Source organism: Botryllus schlosseri, chromosome 1 (assembly GCF_051294905.1).
Source record: "Botryllus schlosseri isolate E-star chromosome 1, Bs_hap1, whole genome shotgun sequence".
Taxonomy (NCBI): domain Eukaryota; kingdom Metazoa; phylum Chordata; class Ascidiacea; order Stolidobranchia; family Styelidae; genus Botryllus; species Botryllus schlosseri.
In genome coordinates, this window is record NC_137236.1 from 783,896 (window position 1) to 800,789 (window position 16,894).

Here is a 16,894-nt window from a genome sequence, read left to right on the forward strand (position 1 = left end):
TTTATTATAATCAATTATTTTATAGGTGTAGGACGATGGTATATATTTATTTTATCCCGGAATCGATCCTAACTTGCGAGTAAATCCTTATAATAGCAAACAATTCAACAGGATAACGGCTTGAACTCTACTGTAGTCAAACAACCTTCGCATTCAAATCCATTCAACCAGTAATTTGTGCCGCAGAGCATTCCTCTTCGGAAATATGTAGGTTCGACGTGACATTTATGGCATTACCATTGTTTTCGTCGATTTGTGAAGATTTATGCAACTGTTTTGATTACTTAATTGTAAAATGCATATTAGAAATAGTTTCATGAAATTGCATCGATTGAACATGAAATAGTCAGTTTGAATTCTGAAACGAATAGCAGTAATTCTGCTCTACACGTCTCAATTTTGTTGATGACGATTGGCTCTTCTGTGACACGAGTTACAATGTTGCATCTAATGCCTTTTCACCCACTCCCTGAAAAATAAATACCTCCGAATAAATCACTATCCCAGTTAATCAATTACGTCAGCAAACTATTCGGACTATTTGCAGAAAATTAACTGTTTGCACGGGTATGTCATAACAATGCACAAAATAGAATTCGACTGGCTGTAGAATACCTGGGTTCAAAGTCGGATGCCTCGTAGGGATTGAATCTACAGGACGATTCGGCATTTAAATTTTCGCGAGACGATTCTCCCGTATCGTCGGCACACAATCCAATATACGGTAACATATTTAGTCAGTACACGAATTTCATGAAAATAAACTTGCAGACAACACGTCGTATCGCGGGAGCAGTATTGGGTGGGACAGTGTACTTGCTAGAGGACTTTGTTAACAGTTAACATTTCGATGAGAGAAATTGCAGTGCAGTTAACAATATCGAGTATCAATGACAATCGAAAAGTATCTATCGGCTTGTTTTATGGAAAGTCTAAAATATAGGTGACGATAAGCGTACTTCTGTCAGATTTTGATAATTAGATAAATTCTAATTGTCTTATTAGACTAATTAGAGCAAATGCCGGTAATCTGACTTGAATCTATTTTGTGAAATGATTCTCTTCACTAATTCTAATCTAATTGGTGAAAAAATTTTCTCGTTTTAATTCAAACCCTATCTCTGGTTTTCCAGTAAATACTACTGAGAGAATTGTATAGTGCAAAGCGAGCAAAGCTTGTTGTACAGAGTTTTGATGTTATCATGCTCATAAAAATGAACCATGATTTGATAATAACGGAACTGGATTCAACGACCTAATTTTTGCGTCTTCAGTAGGCCTAATTCTAATTCCAATCTGATTTGGAAAAATGTATCGCCATAAATATAGTTTTTGAGTATTTTGAAAAAAGTAACGAGATGATCAAATTCTACTATAGTTTGGAAAAAACTGTGTAGCGTCAATTCTAATTCTACTGTATGTTGGAAGAAATTGTAACTGTAATTCTAGTTCTAAGCTAATTTACAAAAGTAGGAAATCTTCTAAATGACCGAGTCTAACTTAAAATTAATCTCAAATCTTGTCGATTTGCGGCACTACTCTTGATCACCTTTATTTCAAGGCGATAGATGGGTATGGAAAATTTGTAAGTTGTCATTTGCAATTACCTAAGAAAAGTATTCGAAAACCCGTCCCTGTAATAATATTCGAAATTCACATGCTCTAGTACTTTTCAAAGCTTCATTTACACACCAACGGTTATCAACCTTTTTTAGCCACGCCCCCTTTATGATAGTGAAAAATCTCGCGCCCCCTTATCGTCATATCACGGAATCCAACCGGGATGCTCATGCTAGCAACTTTAACGGATTTACTGGTGGGTGGCATGGAAGGATATGACTGTTTATGAGAGAATTAAAAAATAGGAAATTCGGTCCATATATAGAGAAACGCTTGTAAATTTGAGGTTAATCGTGCATAGCGGGAAATTTTTCCAATTGACCGCTTCTTCGCGCCCCCTTCAGATACTTTCACGCCCACCAAAGGGGGCCCGTCCCCCAGGATGAGAACCATTGATTTACACTATTGACACAGGCTCCCGATTAAAAAAAATGTGCAGGACCGCTCCAACTTCTGTTCGAGTATATCGATAGTTACTATGAAATTGATGCAACTAAATACTACGACCATTGACTCTATTTATTTCACATCAAGCAGCTTAACAATCTAGACGTATTGATTGTTGACCTATGTCGTGTTGACATATAAATTTTTCGAGTATCTCATCAAATCTCTCGCTTTCTAATATAGCAAATATTTCTCCCAAGAAAATGATATCGGCCTGGTCTGATTGAAACAAGTAATCATGCATTGAAGTGACGCATTACTGCCGAAGATCAACTTTACTATTGCTCATTACTTGAGATGGTCAGTAACCAAGTACTTCTACTTTTTTAAAGTACAAAAGTACGTGTTTCCCACTTTTACTACTTACTGAAGCATTTACAATACTGATTACTTTTATTTCTACTTCACAATTTTCATTTTTTTACCAAAACAAGGAATGATGTGATAAGTTTGTTGCGACTCGATCTAAAATGATGTATGGCGACGCTGTTACATTATTGCAGGAAAAGCAAAGATTTTTTTTTGATCAAAGATACATGTTGTCTACCGCGTGTCATCGTTATGACGTCACTTTCCGACATCACAATAAATATTATTGTATAATAATTTGAATATTACACAGAGCGTGCCACAATATTTCTAGGATGTTTATGAAACCGGATGTGCATGAAAATGGATGGACGTTGTAATGGAAGGACAAATCTCAACTTTCATTTTGGAACAGTCAGACTTCGCAACATCTACTCACCTATCATAAAAATTGTAGTCGAGTCTCTGCAAGGCATCTTTAACAATGAAGAAAGGTGGCACTAAAATGAAAAAGAATATACAGATACAAGATATTTGTTAGTAAAAGATGTATGCATCCTATGAATTGTGCTCTGTTGCTGAAACAATCATCTGGCTTGAAGATAGTTGATATAATATAGAATGTATAGAGAAGAATATATCGTAATTAGGCGTACTGAACCAGCGCTTGTCTACTATTTTAAATCCGGATCCTATTCCAGATGATCCATTCAAATCTAAGTACAAATCCCTATTTAATTTTGTATCGCGTCCATATCCAAGTCCAATCCAGTAATGGTGGAGACTTGATTAAAAAGTCGCATGGAAATGAAAAGTTACGAGAATTTCATGTCAAAGTACAGATGCAAATACATCTTCGAATGGATCATAAATAAACATCAAAAGCCAGGTACAAGAGACGCGTGACCTTAATACCATAGATATGCATAATCAAAATCGCTATATTATTTGTTCTAGTTTCCGTTCAAAAGCGGTGGCTTTCGAAGGGAAGGTTGCTGCGGCCAAAATGTTTTTCACATTCTCCACTTTCATTTCATGCAATATTATATTTAGAGCGCATTGTGGTTTTAATGTGTTATAGTTATGTCAGTTGGCAGTGAAATAAGAAATCACACCCAATATAATGCCGCGACATTACAATGCATATTACATATATCTAATCCAATTAGATACGGGAATGAGTGAAAGTAACTCTTATCCATTTGTAAAACATTCCCTGCAATATGCAGCTAATTATTTACGTATTGTCAATCGATTCAAATCACTAAACTTATATTCGATTTATATTCGCACCGGTTCCACGTTCTGTGAGATACTTTCACAGAACGAATATGAAATTCGTTTTCGTATCAAGGGTAAATCGGAAGAAGTAATCCCGAATGTTATTTTAAGACAAGACGATTTCGGAATTAATGCAATTTTGTTGATTATAATTCAGTTCTATGTAAAAGATGGAACAATGCACATGAATGATGAAATGGTTCGTATCAACGCCAATATAAAAAGTGGGATGCTGTATGACATAAAACCACGATTCCTGCGGAGAGTTGTTCATTAACGTAGTAACTGTACTTTGTCAGACTACTCAAGTAGTGCTGTCTACTCGTATCGCTTAATCAAGGGGTTGTCATTTTGGACTACTTCTGTTTCTACTTTTTGTCACAGTTGTTAGTCAAAACTACTTACTTCATACAATATTGACTTTGACAAGTATCAAGCTGTTCCTAGCTGTGTATTCGTCATCGTTTTCAGTGAAATTTTTATGGGAGGCGCTTTAAATAGCCATGTATCACGGTGACTGCATGAACGTATTTTCAAAGATTCCACTCACTTACAGTGTCTTTAATCTTTTTGCATTATCCGCGAAGACATATCTTGCAATTTGGAAAGTAGATATCTCCTATAAACTGCTAAACGTATGCGGCCCGTAGACCAAATCTACTTTTTAAAACAACGTATTTCACTACATTTCAGACTAATAGATTTTCTACTCCCACCTCGAGTCAATTTGTGATTTGTTGAAAATTGCTACTTTTACTTGTATATCGGCAGCAGCTTACGGTGCTATTTATCGTTCTCCACGAGTCTTAACTCCGACTACTTTGACTACATCTAATCATTCATGAACTCGTGTTAGCAACTCTCAGAACCAATCGGAGTCTGCTTGGACACCAGATGTCGTAAATAATCTGGATGAAGTATTAAATTTGTTTCAAAGTTATATAAGTATATGAAAGTGATTTACAAGTTTGTTTGACTTATCGTCCCCTTATCAAGCTCGATATATCTTTATCACACCCCATAACGGTAGAAGTACTATCAGCAGCGAAGTACTTGTGCTTTTCTGTAATAGTTATTATTATATACTGGTTTCGCTTACTCAAGTAGTTTTGTTCGTATACTGCCTCTACGTCAACAATTTTTATATGGTGAATACTAATTTTTGCAGACTTGACATTGTCAAGTAAAAGTAGATTTTGACACACTTTAACGTTGCCTTGCTTAGAAATTGATATGCAAGCTCACAATCAACAACGTGTGAGAGATTATGCCTGAATTCCCACAACAATTATTCGTATTAAGGATGGGATATCGGATGAAACTAAAAGTCATGAATACCATGCAGTATCACATAACCCTGATAACGACACAATGTCAAGCATATAACTAAAGCCTCATGATTTCTAGCGTTAGTAACGTATTGGACCTGTTGCGTGAACGGACCATTTCATTCAAAGTGATTGCGCCCATGTAATATACCCAATAAAACGTATCTAAGATACGATGCAACCAAACAATGACTCACTTTTTAAAACTTCCAACTCAGTATTGACATCATCTGCTATCTTCTGGACTTTCTGCAATTCGTCTCCTTGCAACATATCGTGTCCCCACCCGTATATGAATGTTACTTTCTTCAAGTAGGAGTTGTTGACGAGAGACGAAATATCATGGAGTGAAGCAGGATACCGTAATATGCATCGAATATATTCGATCTGCAGTGACAAATTATGACTAATAATATTGTGTATTACAATGATGCTTACCACTATTGTTGACCATTTCACCAGGGACCATCATGTATTACAATATACTTTGAATCACAAGTTTGGACTGTTTAGTCTGCCCCACTAGGCGATTCTGAAAAAATGGCCGTATTACCCGGCGCATTTCTAATACATGTTGAAATTTCTAGTTGGAATCATTTCCATTCTCTCATGACAGAAAATGTCGAGCATTTTCGGTTCAGGTCAAATTATAACCATACGACCGTGTTGTTGAGGTTACACTGTAGTCACCATCAGCAACAAGTCACTGCCATTGACACTAATTACCATATGTCCTCTTTTCTGACTTTTTTGAAAGTGTTCTAGGAGCACTAGGGGTGTTTAAAAAATACTTTTTTTTAATTTCATCGGCTTAGTTGTCAAATCATCAGGTTACCTAAAAAACGTTGCACACCAAATTTGACTCAATTCCAAACAGTGGAAGCCGTGGTCACAAAAATTGAAATTTCGGTCATTTTTGAAATAATAGTATTTACGGTGACCAATTTCGTTACACCGACATGACCAAAAATCGTATTCCAGGTACGCCGGGAGTGGCAGTGATGTCTTTTTGACTTTTTTTGATCTTGATACGGGCCTACGGCGGGGTTTGGATGAAGACATCGCCAGTAAACGAAAAAAATATATGACACAGACTACCTGGAAATTGGTCCACTTCATTGAAATAGACATGTCAAAACGATGATGAGATAATTTTCAAATAGAGTAGACCTACTACTATACACCCACCGAAATTAACAACCACGAAAAGAAAATGAACTGACAAGCAGGCAGAATCCAGGAAAATATATTTCTCAAGTGATCTATATTCTTGGTCGGTCCAATGTAAATTTCTTCACGATACAATTTGATATTATATGATATTTTATTATTTGCCCTGCACCACTCCTAAAGTACTATCAGAGGCTTATTATGAGACTTATGGTCATTGTGACAGATCTTCTTCCCATCAAAAGTTATCGTCCTTTATTCATGTCATCCTCTCTCCATATTCGATTACTATGATCTAATTGTATCCATATATCGTGGTAAAACACCAATGCCTTTATAACTATATGACAAGGGGGTCCTGGTGATATTGAAAGACCAGAAAATGACTAATGTGCTTCATAAGCTCACTGGTTTACCATTTGGTTTCCCCGAATCTCGCATATGTGAAGTATCAGAAATGTTTTTCAAATCATAAATACTATTCAGTGGCATAGCCCATTCTGAATTGCAATCAGTACCATTTTCAGCATCCTGGATCAGTCAATGTCAAGCAGCAGAGAAATATTCGAACACTGAGCTGCAGAGGAATGCAACAGATGTCTCTGTGGATGAGGTTTTGGGAACTTTGCAATCAGTAAAATATGCCAGGCTTAACTGGGATAGATTTCGTCAAACCTAAATTTGTCTGAGAAAAAATACTTCTAGATATGACTATCACTTGAGAAATATATATACCTACCTGTATTTTACTTGCTTGTCAATTCATTTTCTTTTCGTGGTCGTTAATATTAGTGTGTTGAGTACTCTATTTGAAAATTTTCTCCCCATCGTTTTAACATGTCTGTCCTTGTTGACAACGTGATCAGTTCTGCACAAGAACTGGTACAACTCGTCGGCGAGTTGGACTGGGCTATTCACTGCGAGTATGCCTGACTTCGTAGTATTAATAACTGACTGCCAAGTCCAGACACAATAGATCCCCGATGTGTGTATTACAGAATGACGTACGATGAATCCAGACTATAGCATAACGTTAAAAATTACGTTGGCAAATACTCTAAAATATGAGATCACAATAATGACAGTTAGAATCAAGAACAACAAAGGACCCTGTTTACAATGCGGCGACTATGGAAAGACTGAGCATGTGCTACTACACTTGCCCTCATGCGGCGAGGCGGTCATGTGTGACGTTATCATAGATACAGTCTGAAAACCAACTTGACATGGCCGCCCCCGTGGCGAAACATAATTGCAAAAGGCAGTTATCGTTGAGACACAGGAATAAATGAAGGAATGGAGGTTTTCAGATTATGAAGACAATCGGGGAGTGAAGAATTATACAAACCAGAAACAATGTACAGAAAGCTAATATAGCATCAGCAAGCGAAGGCAATGTACAGAATGTGCATCATGAGTAAATGCGATGCAAATTGGCAAGAAGAAGAAAGCATGCAATATGAAAATTATTCCAGTTCAAGACGACACAATTTGTGGATGTCGCGGCTATAAGTACCAATGGGCGTACGTACGGTAACTTTACGCACCAATCCGTGCTGATCAGGGAAAACCTCCTCAACAATAGCCTTGGGCCATTTGCCGCGGGCCGCATTTGAGTCGGACATGAGAACTACATCTCCTACTTTGAAGTTAGGTGTTTGGTCAAGCCACTTGGAGCGAGATTGCAACAACGGTAGGTACTCTTTTAACCACCTTTCCCAAAAGAGATCGAGTTTGCGCTGGACACAACGCCAATTTTTGGAATAGTCATCTGCTTTACAGAATTTGTGAGTTGGGACAGAGGGGATAAGCCTTCCGAGAATTATTGAATTGGGAGTCAGACACGGTAAATCGCCTGTGTCATCGGAAAGTGGCGTCAATGACCTATCGTTTAAAAAACGGGCGACTCCATAAAACAGTGCAGATAATGTGTTATCGTGAAATATTGCATTGTGATCCAGAGCATAAAGAACACGTTTGCACAAGGCTACCACTCGCTCGACGCAGCCATTGAACTGCGGGGCGAGACTGGGTGAAAAGTGCCATTGGATGCCTCTGTCGGCTAGGGACGAGGCCACTTGCTTTGAGTTTAGATTATCGACAGCCTTCGCAAGTTCTTTTTGCGCACCAACAAAGGTTGTAGCGTTGTCGCTGAAAATGTGGGCTGGCCTGCCCCGGATGTCACAGAATTTGAAAAATGCCATCAGAAAGGCTGATGTTTCTAGGGATTTGACCACTTCTAAGTGGACAGCACGAGTACATAGGAAGGTGAATACGCAGCCGTAGCGCTTGAGCTCGGTACGATTGCGTCTGCAGGACAACGGACCAAAATAATCAACCATTGTGTAATTGAAAACATTTTTGTGTGGCGTGAGGCGGTAATGCGGGAGGTCGGCCATGTATTGGGAGCCTAGAGTCGCTTGGCGACATTGACAGAATATACATTTGTTGAGCACTTTGCGAATGGAAGTCTGGCCTCTCATGATCCAGAATTTTTCTCGAATTAGGGACAGAACTTGTAGCGTGCCACAATGGCCATTCGTGACATGGTAGTGGCGGATGATCAAGCGAGTGACATGGTGCCCGGAAGGCAATATCATAGGATTTTTTGCATCCTCCGGGAACTGAGAGCGATTTAGTCGGCCTTTTACACGCATAACCCCATTTGATACGTACGGTATCAAGTTAGCCAAAGAATTGGGAACAAGCTTTTTGTTAACGAGAAACTGATCGGTGGCGCGTGCGTTGTCATGAAACGGTTTGGTGGCACCAGGGAACGAATCGCTTTGCACGAGCCTATTAATTTCTCTTGTCGCTTCCTCCAGCTCATCGACGGTGAGGAAACCGGTGCGCGGTGCAAGCAGCGGGTCGCCAGACGGGCCTTTTGTCTTCTTGCGCAGCACAGAACGTAGTCGTAAGATCCAGGCGGTCGAGCGGACGAGTTTCGTGAAAGAGGAGAAACTGTTCAGGTAGTCGTTAAGCGATCTCGTTGTAGGTGTTACGTCTATCGAAAACACTGGTTCGATTTTTGTTGCGGAACGGTGAGCTTTGTTGTGTCCAGGCCATGAGTCTGCAGGCTGGAGCTAGAAGTCGGGCCCCTCGAACCACATTCTTGCGAGCTGCCAACGATGGGGCATTACGCCACGTGAGCCAGTATCTGCTGGATTGTTGGCGGAGGCAACATGCTGCCATTGCTCGACTCGCGACAGAGCACGAATCTTGAGTAGTCGTTGATGTACAAAAGTTTCGAATCGGGCCGAAGTGCTCCTGATGCTTTGGAGCACTGAGGTACTGTCGGTCCAGTAGTGAACAGTGTCGATATTGTAGTCAACATCTTTTATAACGTCTCGGGCGAGCTTGATGAAGGTTACGGCAGCCGTGAGTTCCAGTCTGGGAATGCTGGGAGCATTCTGCGGCACGACCCTGGAGATGCCTCTGACAAATGATATGTGGACGTTGCCGTCAGAGTCCTCGAAACGAAAATAGAAACAGGCTGCATAGCCGGATTTACTAGCATCGGCAAAAGCGTGTAGTTGAATGTTCACGGGCGAGAATCCTGGTGGTTTATAACACCTGGGAAATGAAAGCTTTTCGAGTTCCGGAAGCGAATTGACCCATTTGGTCCACTTCGCACTGAAACTCTCGTCGATCGGTGTGTCCCAAGCTAGGTCGAGACGAGAAATTTCCTGTAGAAGTGCCCTTGCTGGTAACAGGAACGGGCTCAGGTATCCGAAAGGAGTATAGATCTGAGCGATTTGACTTGCGATGCCTCTGCGAGTGAAAGGCTTAGGTACGATGTTAGTGCGTGCACGGAGTGTGTCTTCATTCATGTTCCAGATAACACCCAACGTTCGCTCGTTATCTGAATTTGCGAAGTCGAGATCAACGAGATTGGAAGTGCGGGCTTCTCCGGGAATCCGGGACATAATCGCAGAACTACCGCTGGCAAATTTCGTCAGATTGAATCCGTAATGTGCGAAAAGCGTTCGCAGTTCTTCGACGATCTTGATAGAGGTCTCGAGATCATCTGATGAATGGAGTATGTCATCGACATACGTGTTCCGCAGGATACAGTCGAGAGTAGGCTTGGCGGCGTTCGTGCCGTTTTGCAAGACTATTTTTCGTAGGCAGAATTGAGCAACACATGGAGAGGACGTGCTTCCGAATACGTGAGATGTCATCTGGTAATCGGTTGCTCTACCGTCTAGTTTGCTGTCAGCGAACCAGAGGAATCGCAAGCTATCCGCGTCTTCTGGATAGGTTTGTATTCTTGAGAACATCTGAGCGAGGTCTGCAACCCAAGGGTGCCTGCCCATACGGAAACGGCATAGGACCCCGATGAGAGAAGAATTCACGTCAGGGCCACTGAGCAGTTGGCTATTTAGACTGGTACGGGAGAATTTGCGACTTGCGTCGAAGACTATTCGCATCTTTTGTTGCCGGGTGTGAAAATGGACGAGGTAGAACGTTCGCTCAGAGGAAGGCAGCAATTCTGGCGGAACAACTTGAGCGTACCCTCGAGATAGATACTCGTCGATTTTTTCCTTGTACTTTCGAAAGAACTCGGGATCTTTCGCGAATTTCAAGCGCTGGGATTCGAGCGATTTCTCAGCGGCTGCTCTGTTGTACGGGAGCTTCACGTCTTTCGTCCGCCACGGAAGGCCTACCTGGAAACGACCGTTCAGTATGCGTGCCGTATTTTTCATCAAGGCGAGCGCGCGCTCATCGTCGATCGAATGTTGAGATTCGTAGGGGTCAACCCAAATATCCGAAAAATCAGCGTTACAGCTAGAACACAATGGCAATGTACGCGAATCGAGATGCTTAGAAATGCGTGTATCAACGTGTACGAAATTAATATCGATAAAATTGGCACTATTAGGCTCGGAAACGGAGCTCGCCATGGTATAATCTGAACCCCCAAGACACCAACCAAAGACCGAGAGCTCGGCCCCCGGCAAGCCGTTCTGAGGCTTGATAACTTCAGTGCTGGGGTAGCGCATTAGGAAATCTTTCCCAATGACCAAGTCGACATCATTTGTGTCGGCAACCGGTATATTAATGTGGCTGAGGTGAGTGCATTTAGAAATGGTATCAACATTTGGAGAGTGATTGAACACATCAGGAAAGTGGGGAGAGGCAAGCACATCAGGTATATCAATCACCGTGCTCTGATAAAGGCCTCGGACGGAAAGAGCCACCACTTCTACCTCCCCCTCGGCGGTGCCCGTAGCTGTCTTGGTTCGACAAGCAATACGATCACCATGTAGATTCAATTTTTGCGCAGGCGCTCTGTGCACAGTATAGAGCCACAGCCTGGATCTAGGAATGCGTTAGAGATCACTCTAACTTTTGAATCGGGGGAGGTGATTATGACCGGTAGGACGGCTAAGCGCACAGGATTCACTTTCCCGTTTAGCGAGGATGACATCGTGTTGACGTCAGCGAATATTTTATTTTGGAAACCCCAGTGGAGTAGGGTGTGATGCAATGAGTTGCAGCCGTCGATGTAGCACTTGCATTCTGACTTACATGTACGGGGTTCATGCCCGTAATTCAGGCAGGTGGTGCAGATCCGTTTTTCTTCCACGCACTTTTTACGCTCATCTGGGGTCTTCTGATGGAAGACGTCGCATTTGTAGATCTGGTGTGTGCCACTGCAGAGATGACAGCGCGGTGGCGGCGGTCTTTGCGAATTGCTTTGTCGACGTTCACTGGAGGCACCGACGGGGCGCTCGACGGTTGTTGCGTTCACTTTCACTTGCGTGGTGCATCTTGCGGCTCTGGCGTTCGGCATGTTGGCTACGAGTCTTCCCATGCGAGTTCTCCCGATATCAGCTGCACACTGCACACACAACGAAGTCGACGAAGTCGTCAAAGGTTGGCTCGATGCCGTTTTTCATCGTATCATTGTACTTGTTGGTGAATCTTGTCATAAAGTTTTTGGGGAAGCGCTTTACTATTTTGTCAAAAACGCCTGTCGCGTTCACTTGCGCTTTTGCTCTAAGTTGTGCAAGGACGTACCTGGCCGTTCTGAGCTCGTCAGATACTTTTTGCAGCGCCCTACTGTCGCTAGGTTCAACATGATTATCTTAAGTTAAATTATCAATGAATGCATCAATAACGTAGTTTTCGCGGCCAAATTTATCGTACAGAATTTTGCGGGCATGTGAGTAGCCTACGCTTCCTCGTCATGCTGATTAGCACGACAACCAGAAAGTGAAGACTCCGCATCACCAGTACAAAACGAGATCAATCTATTTAGTTTGGTCCGGGCTGAGTGTCTCTCACTAGGATGTGCATTTACAGGCTCGAAAGCGGAATCAAATTCATCGATAAAACGGTAGTAATCTCGCGGGCTGCCATCAAAACTTGAGATTGTTATGGTATGTAGGTCCATCCCACGTTTCATGGAGCCTAGCATACTGTTCAATGACATGGCACAAGGATCGTTAAGCGAGTTCACCGAACCGTGCGGTGGAATAGAAGCGACATAATCCCCATGCGGGCGATAATAACTAGAACCGGTTTGGTCGCGGGAATGAGGACTGTGCCAAGTGTGCTCATATGGCGCGTAATGTCTATCGGCGCCTGGATCGCGATAGCGAGAGGTGAGATCAGAGTGCCCATGGGGCGCGTAATGACTATAGTCGGCTTGACCGTGGTAATGAGAGGTTGTATGGGTGTGCGTGTATGGCACGGTATGACTATGGGCGGTTTGATCGCCATAGCGAGAGGTTGGGTCGGTGTGCGCGTACGACACGGTATGACTATCGGCGGTTACATCGCGATAACGAGAGTTTGGATCGGCGTGCCCATATGGCGCGTTATGACTATCGGCGGTTCGATCGCGATAACGAGAGGTTGGATCGGCGTGTGCGTACGGCACGGTATGACTATCGGCGGTTACATCGCGATAACGAGAGTTTGGATCGGCGTGCCCATATGGCGCGTTATGACTATCGGCGGTTCGATCGCGATAACGAGAGGTTGGATCGGCGTGTGCGTACGACACGGTATGACTATCGGCGGTTACATCGCGATAACGAGAGTTTGGATCGGCGTGCCCATATGGCGCGTTATGACTATCGGCGGTTCGATCGCGATAACGAGAGGTTGGATCGGCGTGTGCGTACGGCACGGTATGACTATCGGCGGTTTGATCGCGATAACTAGAGGTTGGATCGGCGTGAGCGTACGGCATGGTATGACTATCGGCGGTTTGATCGCGATAACGAGAGGTTGGATCGGCGTGCGCGTATGGCACAGTATGACTATCAGCGGATTGATCACGATAGCGAGAGATGGGATCGTTCTGCCACTGTGGAGTACTTTGCGAATACGAGGGAGTTGCTGGCTCCGAGCGCGAATTAAAGGGCCGGGAATGTGTGCCTATCTCTCGAGCCTGGCTACCAAGATCATCAGCTGCGAAACTGACGGACAGACGACTGCTACGGTTAGGGGTTTGTCTTAGATCATGCGCGACTTGTGTACTAGCCAATGCCGTCGACTGATGAGTGTCTGTCAACGATAGGGTTACCGCCGGCTCCGTTGCGAGCCTCTGCCCAGCACTACTGGCTGTGGCAGATGCAGGCGTTCCCCAGGTAACGAAACTCGATGTTTGCGTAGTGAGCAAATCTAAAGGTTCAGTACTCACAGCACCATTTTCTCCTTCGAGGACAAGTGATCCGACGGAACCGCCGCCGGATTCTTCTTCGGCAATTTCCAAGTTTGAAGTAAATTCGAGAATCTCCAGATTTTCTTCAAGTTCTTCTGCGATGCTAGCTTCTTTGGCTTTTTCTGTAGCTCTTCTTGCTTCTTGTCTGAGTTTTATCTTTTCGATTGACAGTCTAGCATCGCGTGCTGCGGATGATTTTTTGGAAGATGTGACAGAATGAGGACTCGCAGGTATCTCCGAGGTTCGAGGCTTAATGTAGTCAAGGGTGACATCGGAAGAAGAGTTTACGTTTTCTTTTCGGTAATCTTGGAAGGCACGACCAGCCTGACGCTGACCCTGTACGACTGTCAACAACAGTCCTTGTATCTGCAAGACGCTCTCCTGTAGAGCAGGATTCATTTTAGCTTTTTCGATCAATCCGTAGAAGTCGTCAATGAGTTTACTGCATAGTTCATCTAGTTCGCAGTTACACTTGATAGCGTTTTCAGTAGACGACGTATTCTGTATGGCGGAGGAGAAAGCGTCTTTAGCTTTCTCGTAGGCAACTCTGGAACTTTCCAGGACTGCGTCGATATGCTGCTTGTTCAACTCTTGTTGACCAACGGCTTGTAAGGTTCGATCCATATCGAGGTCGGTCAGCACTCGTAATTTTTAACTTTTGTCCTTGTTGACAACGTGATCAATTCTGCACAAGAACTGGTACAACTCGTCGGCGAGTTGGACTGGAGTATTCGCTGCTAGTATGACTGACTTCGTAGTATTAATAACTGACTGCCAAGCCCAGACACAATAGATCCCCGATGTGTGTATTACAGAATGACGTACGATGAATCCAGACTATAGCATAACGTTAAAAATTACGTTGGCAAATACTCTAAAATATGAGATCACAATAATGACAGTTAGAATCAAGAACAACAAAGGACCCTGTTTACAATGCGGCGACTATGGAAAGACTGAGCATGTGCTACTACACTTGCCCTCATGCGGCGAGGCGGTCATGTGTGACGTTATCATAGATACAGTCTGAAAACCAACTTGACAATGTCTATTTCAATGAAGTGGACCAATTTCCAGGCAATCCGTGTCATATATTTTTTCGTTCACTGGCGATGCCTTCATTCAAACCCCACCCTGGGACCTTGTCAAGATTAAAACAAGTGGAAAAGACATCCCTGCCACTTTCGGCATACCTGGAACACGATTTTTGGTCATGTCGGTGTGTTGAAATTGGTCATCGTAAATACTATTATTCAAAAAATGACCGAAATTTCAATTGGAGTGACCTCGGTTTCTACTGGTTGGAATTGAATCGAATTTGGTGTGCAACGTTTTAGCACACTCAAATGACCTATTTTCGAGAATTTGTCCTCTCTTTTGAAAATTCTGGTAGTAAAATGTATGTGAAAATTCAACTGAGAAATTTGAAATAAGTACTGAAGTAACGCTCCGGCAGGTCTTTCGGGAATTGAGCCAGAATGGTGACCTTTTTTTTACTCAACCAACTACAAAATTGGAATAAATTTGCCAATTTTTTTAAATTTCACTCCTGTATTGCCACTCTGAATTTTTTTTAAAGGTGTCCTCCTTTCAGATTCCCAAAATATGGTAACCCTAATCGACACTCAATTCTGAGTCGAAAAAGTGCTCAGTGTCTGTGAGTTCACAGTTTTATGCAAAAACGGACCACAAAGTAGTGATCTACAGAAGTTGATTATAATTATGACACCAAAATATAATTTAAATATATGTAGTCGCACTTCTTTTGCGTTTACCATTCAACATCTCCTTGGCTCCTGGAGAAACCCGAATCGCGATGTAAAAATCACGAACCAAATTTCAACGTGTACGTTTACGGTTAAATCGCTTGTATACCCCACAATGCTTACACAGGATTGTCAGATTCCGACTAAAACAAAGCAAGCATAGCAATTCGCCAACGTATATCGTCGGTCCGGCCCTTCATCGTAATTTAGCCAATTCGGTTCTTTGCAACTAATGAAGGTATTGAGGGAATAGAACCATATGGCCGTGATATAACGTGATTAATATAATGCGTATAAGCTTTATAATAAAGTATTCAAGTGAAAACAAGGGCATGGATTTAAGTGTAATATTTTGGAATCATTTGACTGGTCCGGCCCGCGAGTGCTCATAAAGTTTGACTCTGACCCGCTACGCCAGTTGAGTTTGGCACCCCTGCTTTAGATGAACAAATTACAAGAAATCACGAACTCCGCAACTGCGATGGATATCTCGGCCATGGAATAGAACTTAATTCATGTGGATTGGACTCATACTGTGCGGCAGAACTCAATGATAAACGTGCGATGGTGGTAGGAGAACGTTCAATACATCCAATGCAACTAAAACTGGATGATAAATACAACCTTTTTTTGCCGACAAGCTTCTAACGTCTTCCAGAATTCATCTGTGTTCCCAACGTAAAACATGGCATGAATATTGCCAAAAACGGAAATTGCTGTCCTGCGCTCCAAAATTCGGCTGTAATCCTGGACAGGTATCAGGCCATTCACGGCAATATCCAGGAGATCCAACTAAAATGCAAAACACAGTTTATCCCAGACTTTAATATAGCTGCCTAAGAGATGATTGGTTTCAAGTCATATGAAATGATAGGTAAATATAAATGCGTTTGAAAATACTTTGAGAATAGAATCAGGAATCATACTTGATACTTTTTCCAGCAAGTCTCAATCAACGACCAATCAATGATTTCTTCTTTTTCCGTGCAATCGAACAGGATCTTGCTTATCTAAACACAATATTGATTTAATTACGTAAGATGACGAAATTGTCTCGATGTTTTCCTATTTGAATAATTATTCATATCGGTAAAGTTCAATACTGATTCATTAGAATTCTTCGATTCTCCATAATGCATATGCTACATCGGTATTAGTCTCATTCCAGACAATTATTTTATCTCAAGTAGAAGTGAAAGTAGCGATTCACAATTAGGTAAAATATAATTATTGCATGCCTAGTTTTGCGTGAAAATGAAATCTGCCAAATAGAAGTAGTATGAAATCTTAACCAC

At 42.2% G+C, this 16,894-nt stretch overlaps 1 protein-coding gene and 1 long non-coding RNA gene across 2 annotated transcripts in view; both read right to left on the bottom strand.

The window, feature by feature from the left end:
- LOC145448396 (uncharacterized) overlaps positions 1-16,894 on the bottom strand; it is a 445,163-nt gene that overhangs the window by 103,923 nt on the left and 324,346 nt on the right. The gene's annotated exons all lie outside the window — the stretch shown is intronic.
- LOC145439630 (uncharacterized) lies at positions 12,329-16,428 on the bottom strand. Its single transcript, XM_080317145.1, has one exon. The coding sequence runs from the start codon at positions 14,455-14,457 to the stop codon at positions 12,334-12,336; it is 2,124 nt and encodes a 707-aa protein (XP_080173271.1). The 5' UTR covers positions 14,458-16,428; the 3' UTR covers positions 12,329-12,333.

Coding starts and splice junctions, on each gene's coding strand:
- LOC145439630 (XM_080317145.1), bottom strand. CDS start 14,457: ATGGATCGAACCTTACAAGCCGTTGGTCAACAAGAGTTGAACAAGCAG.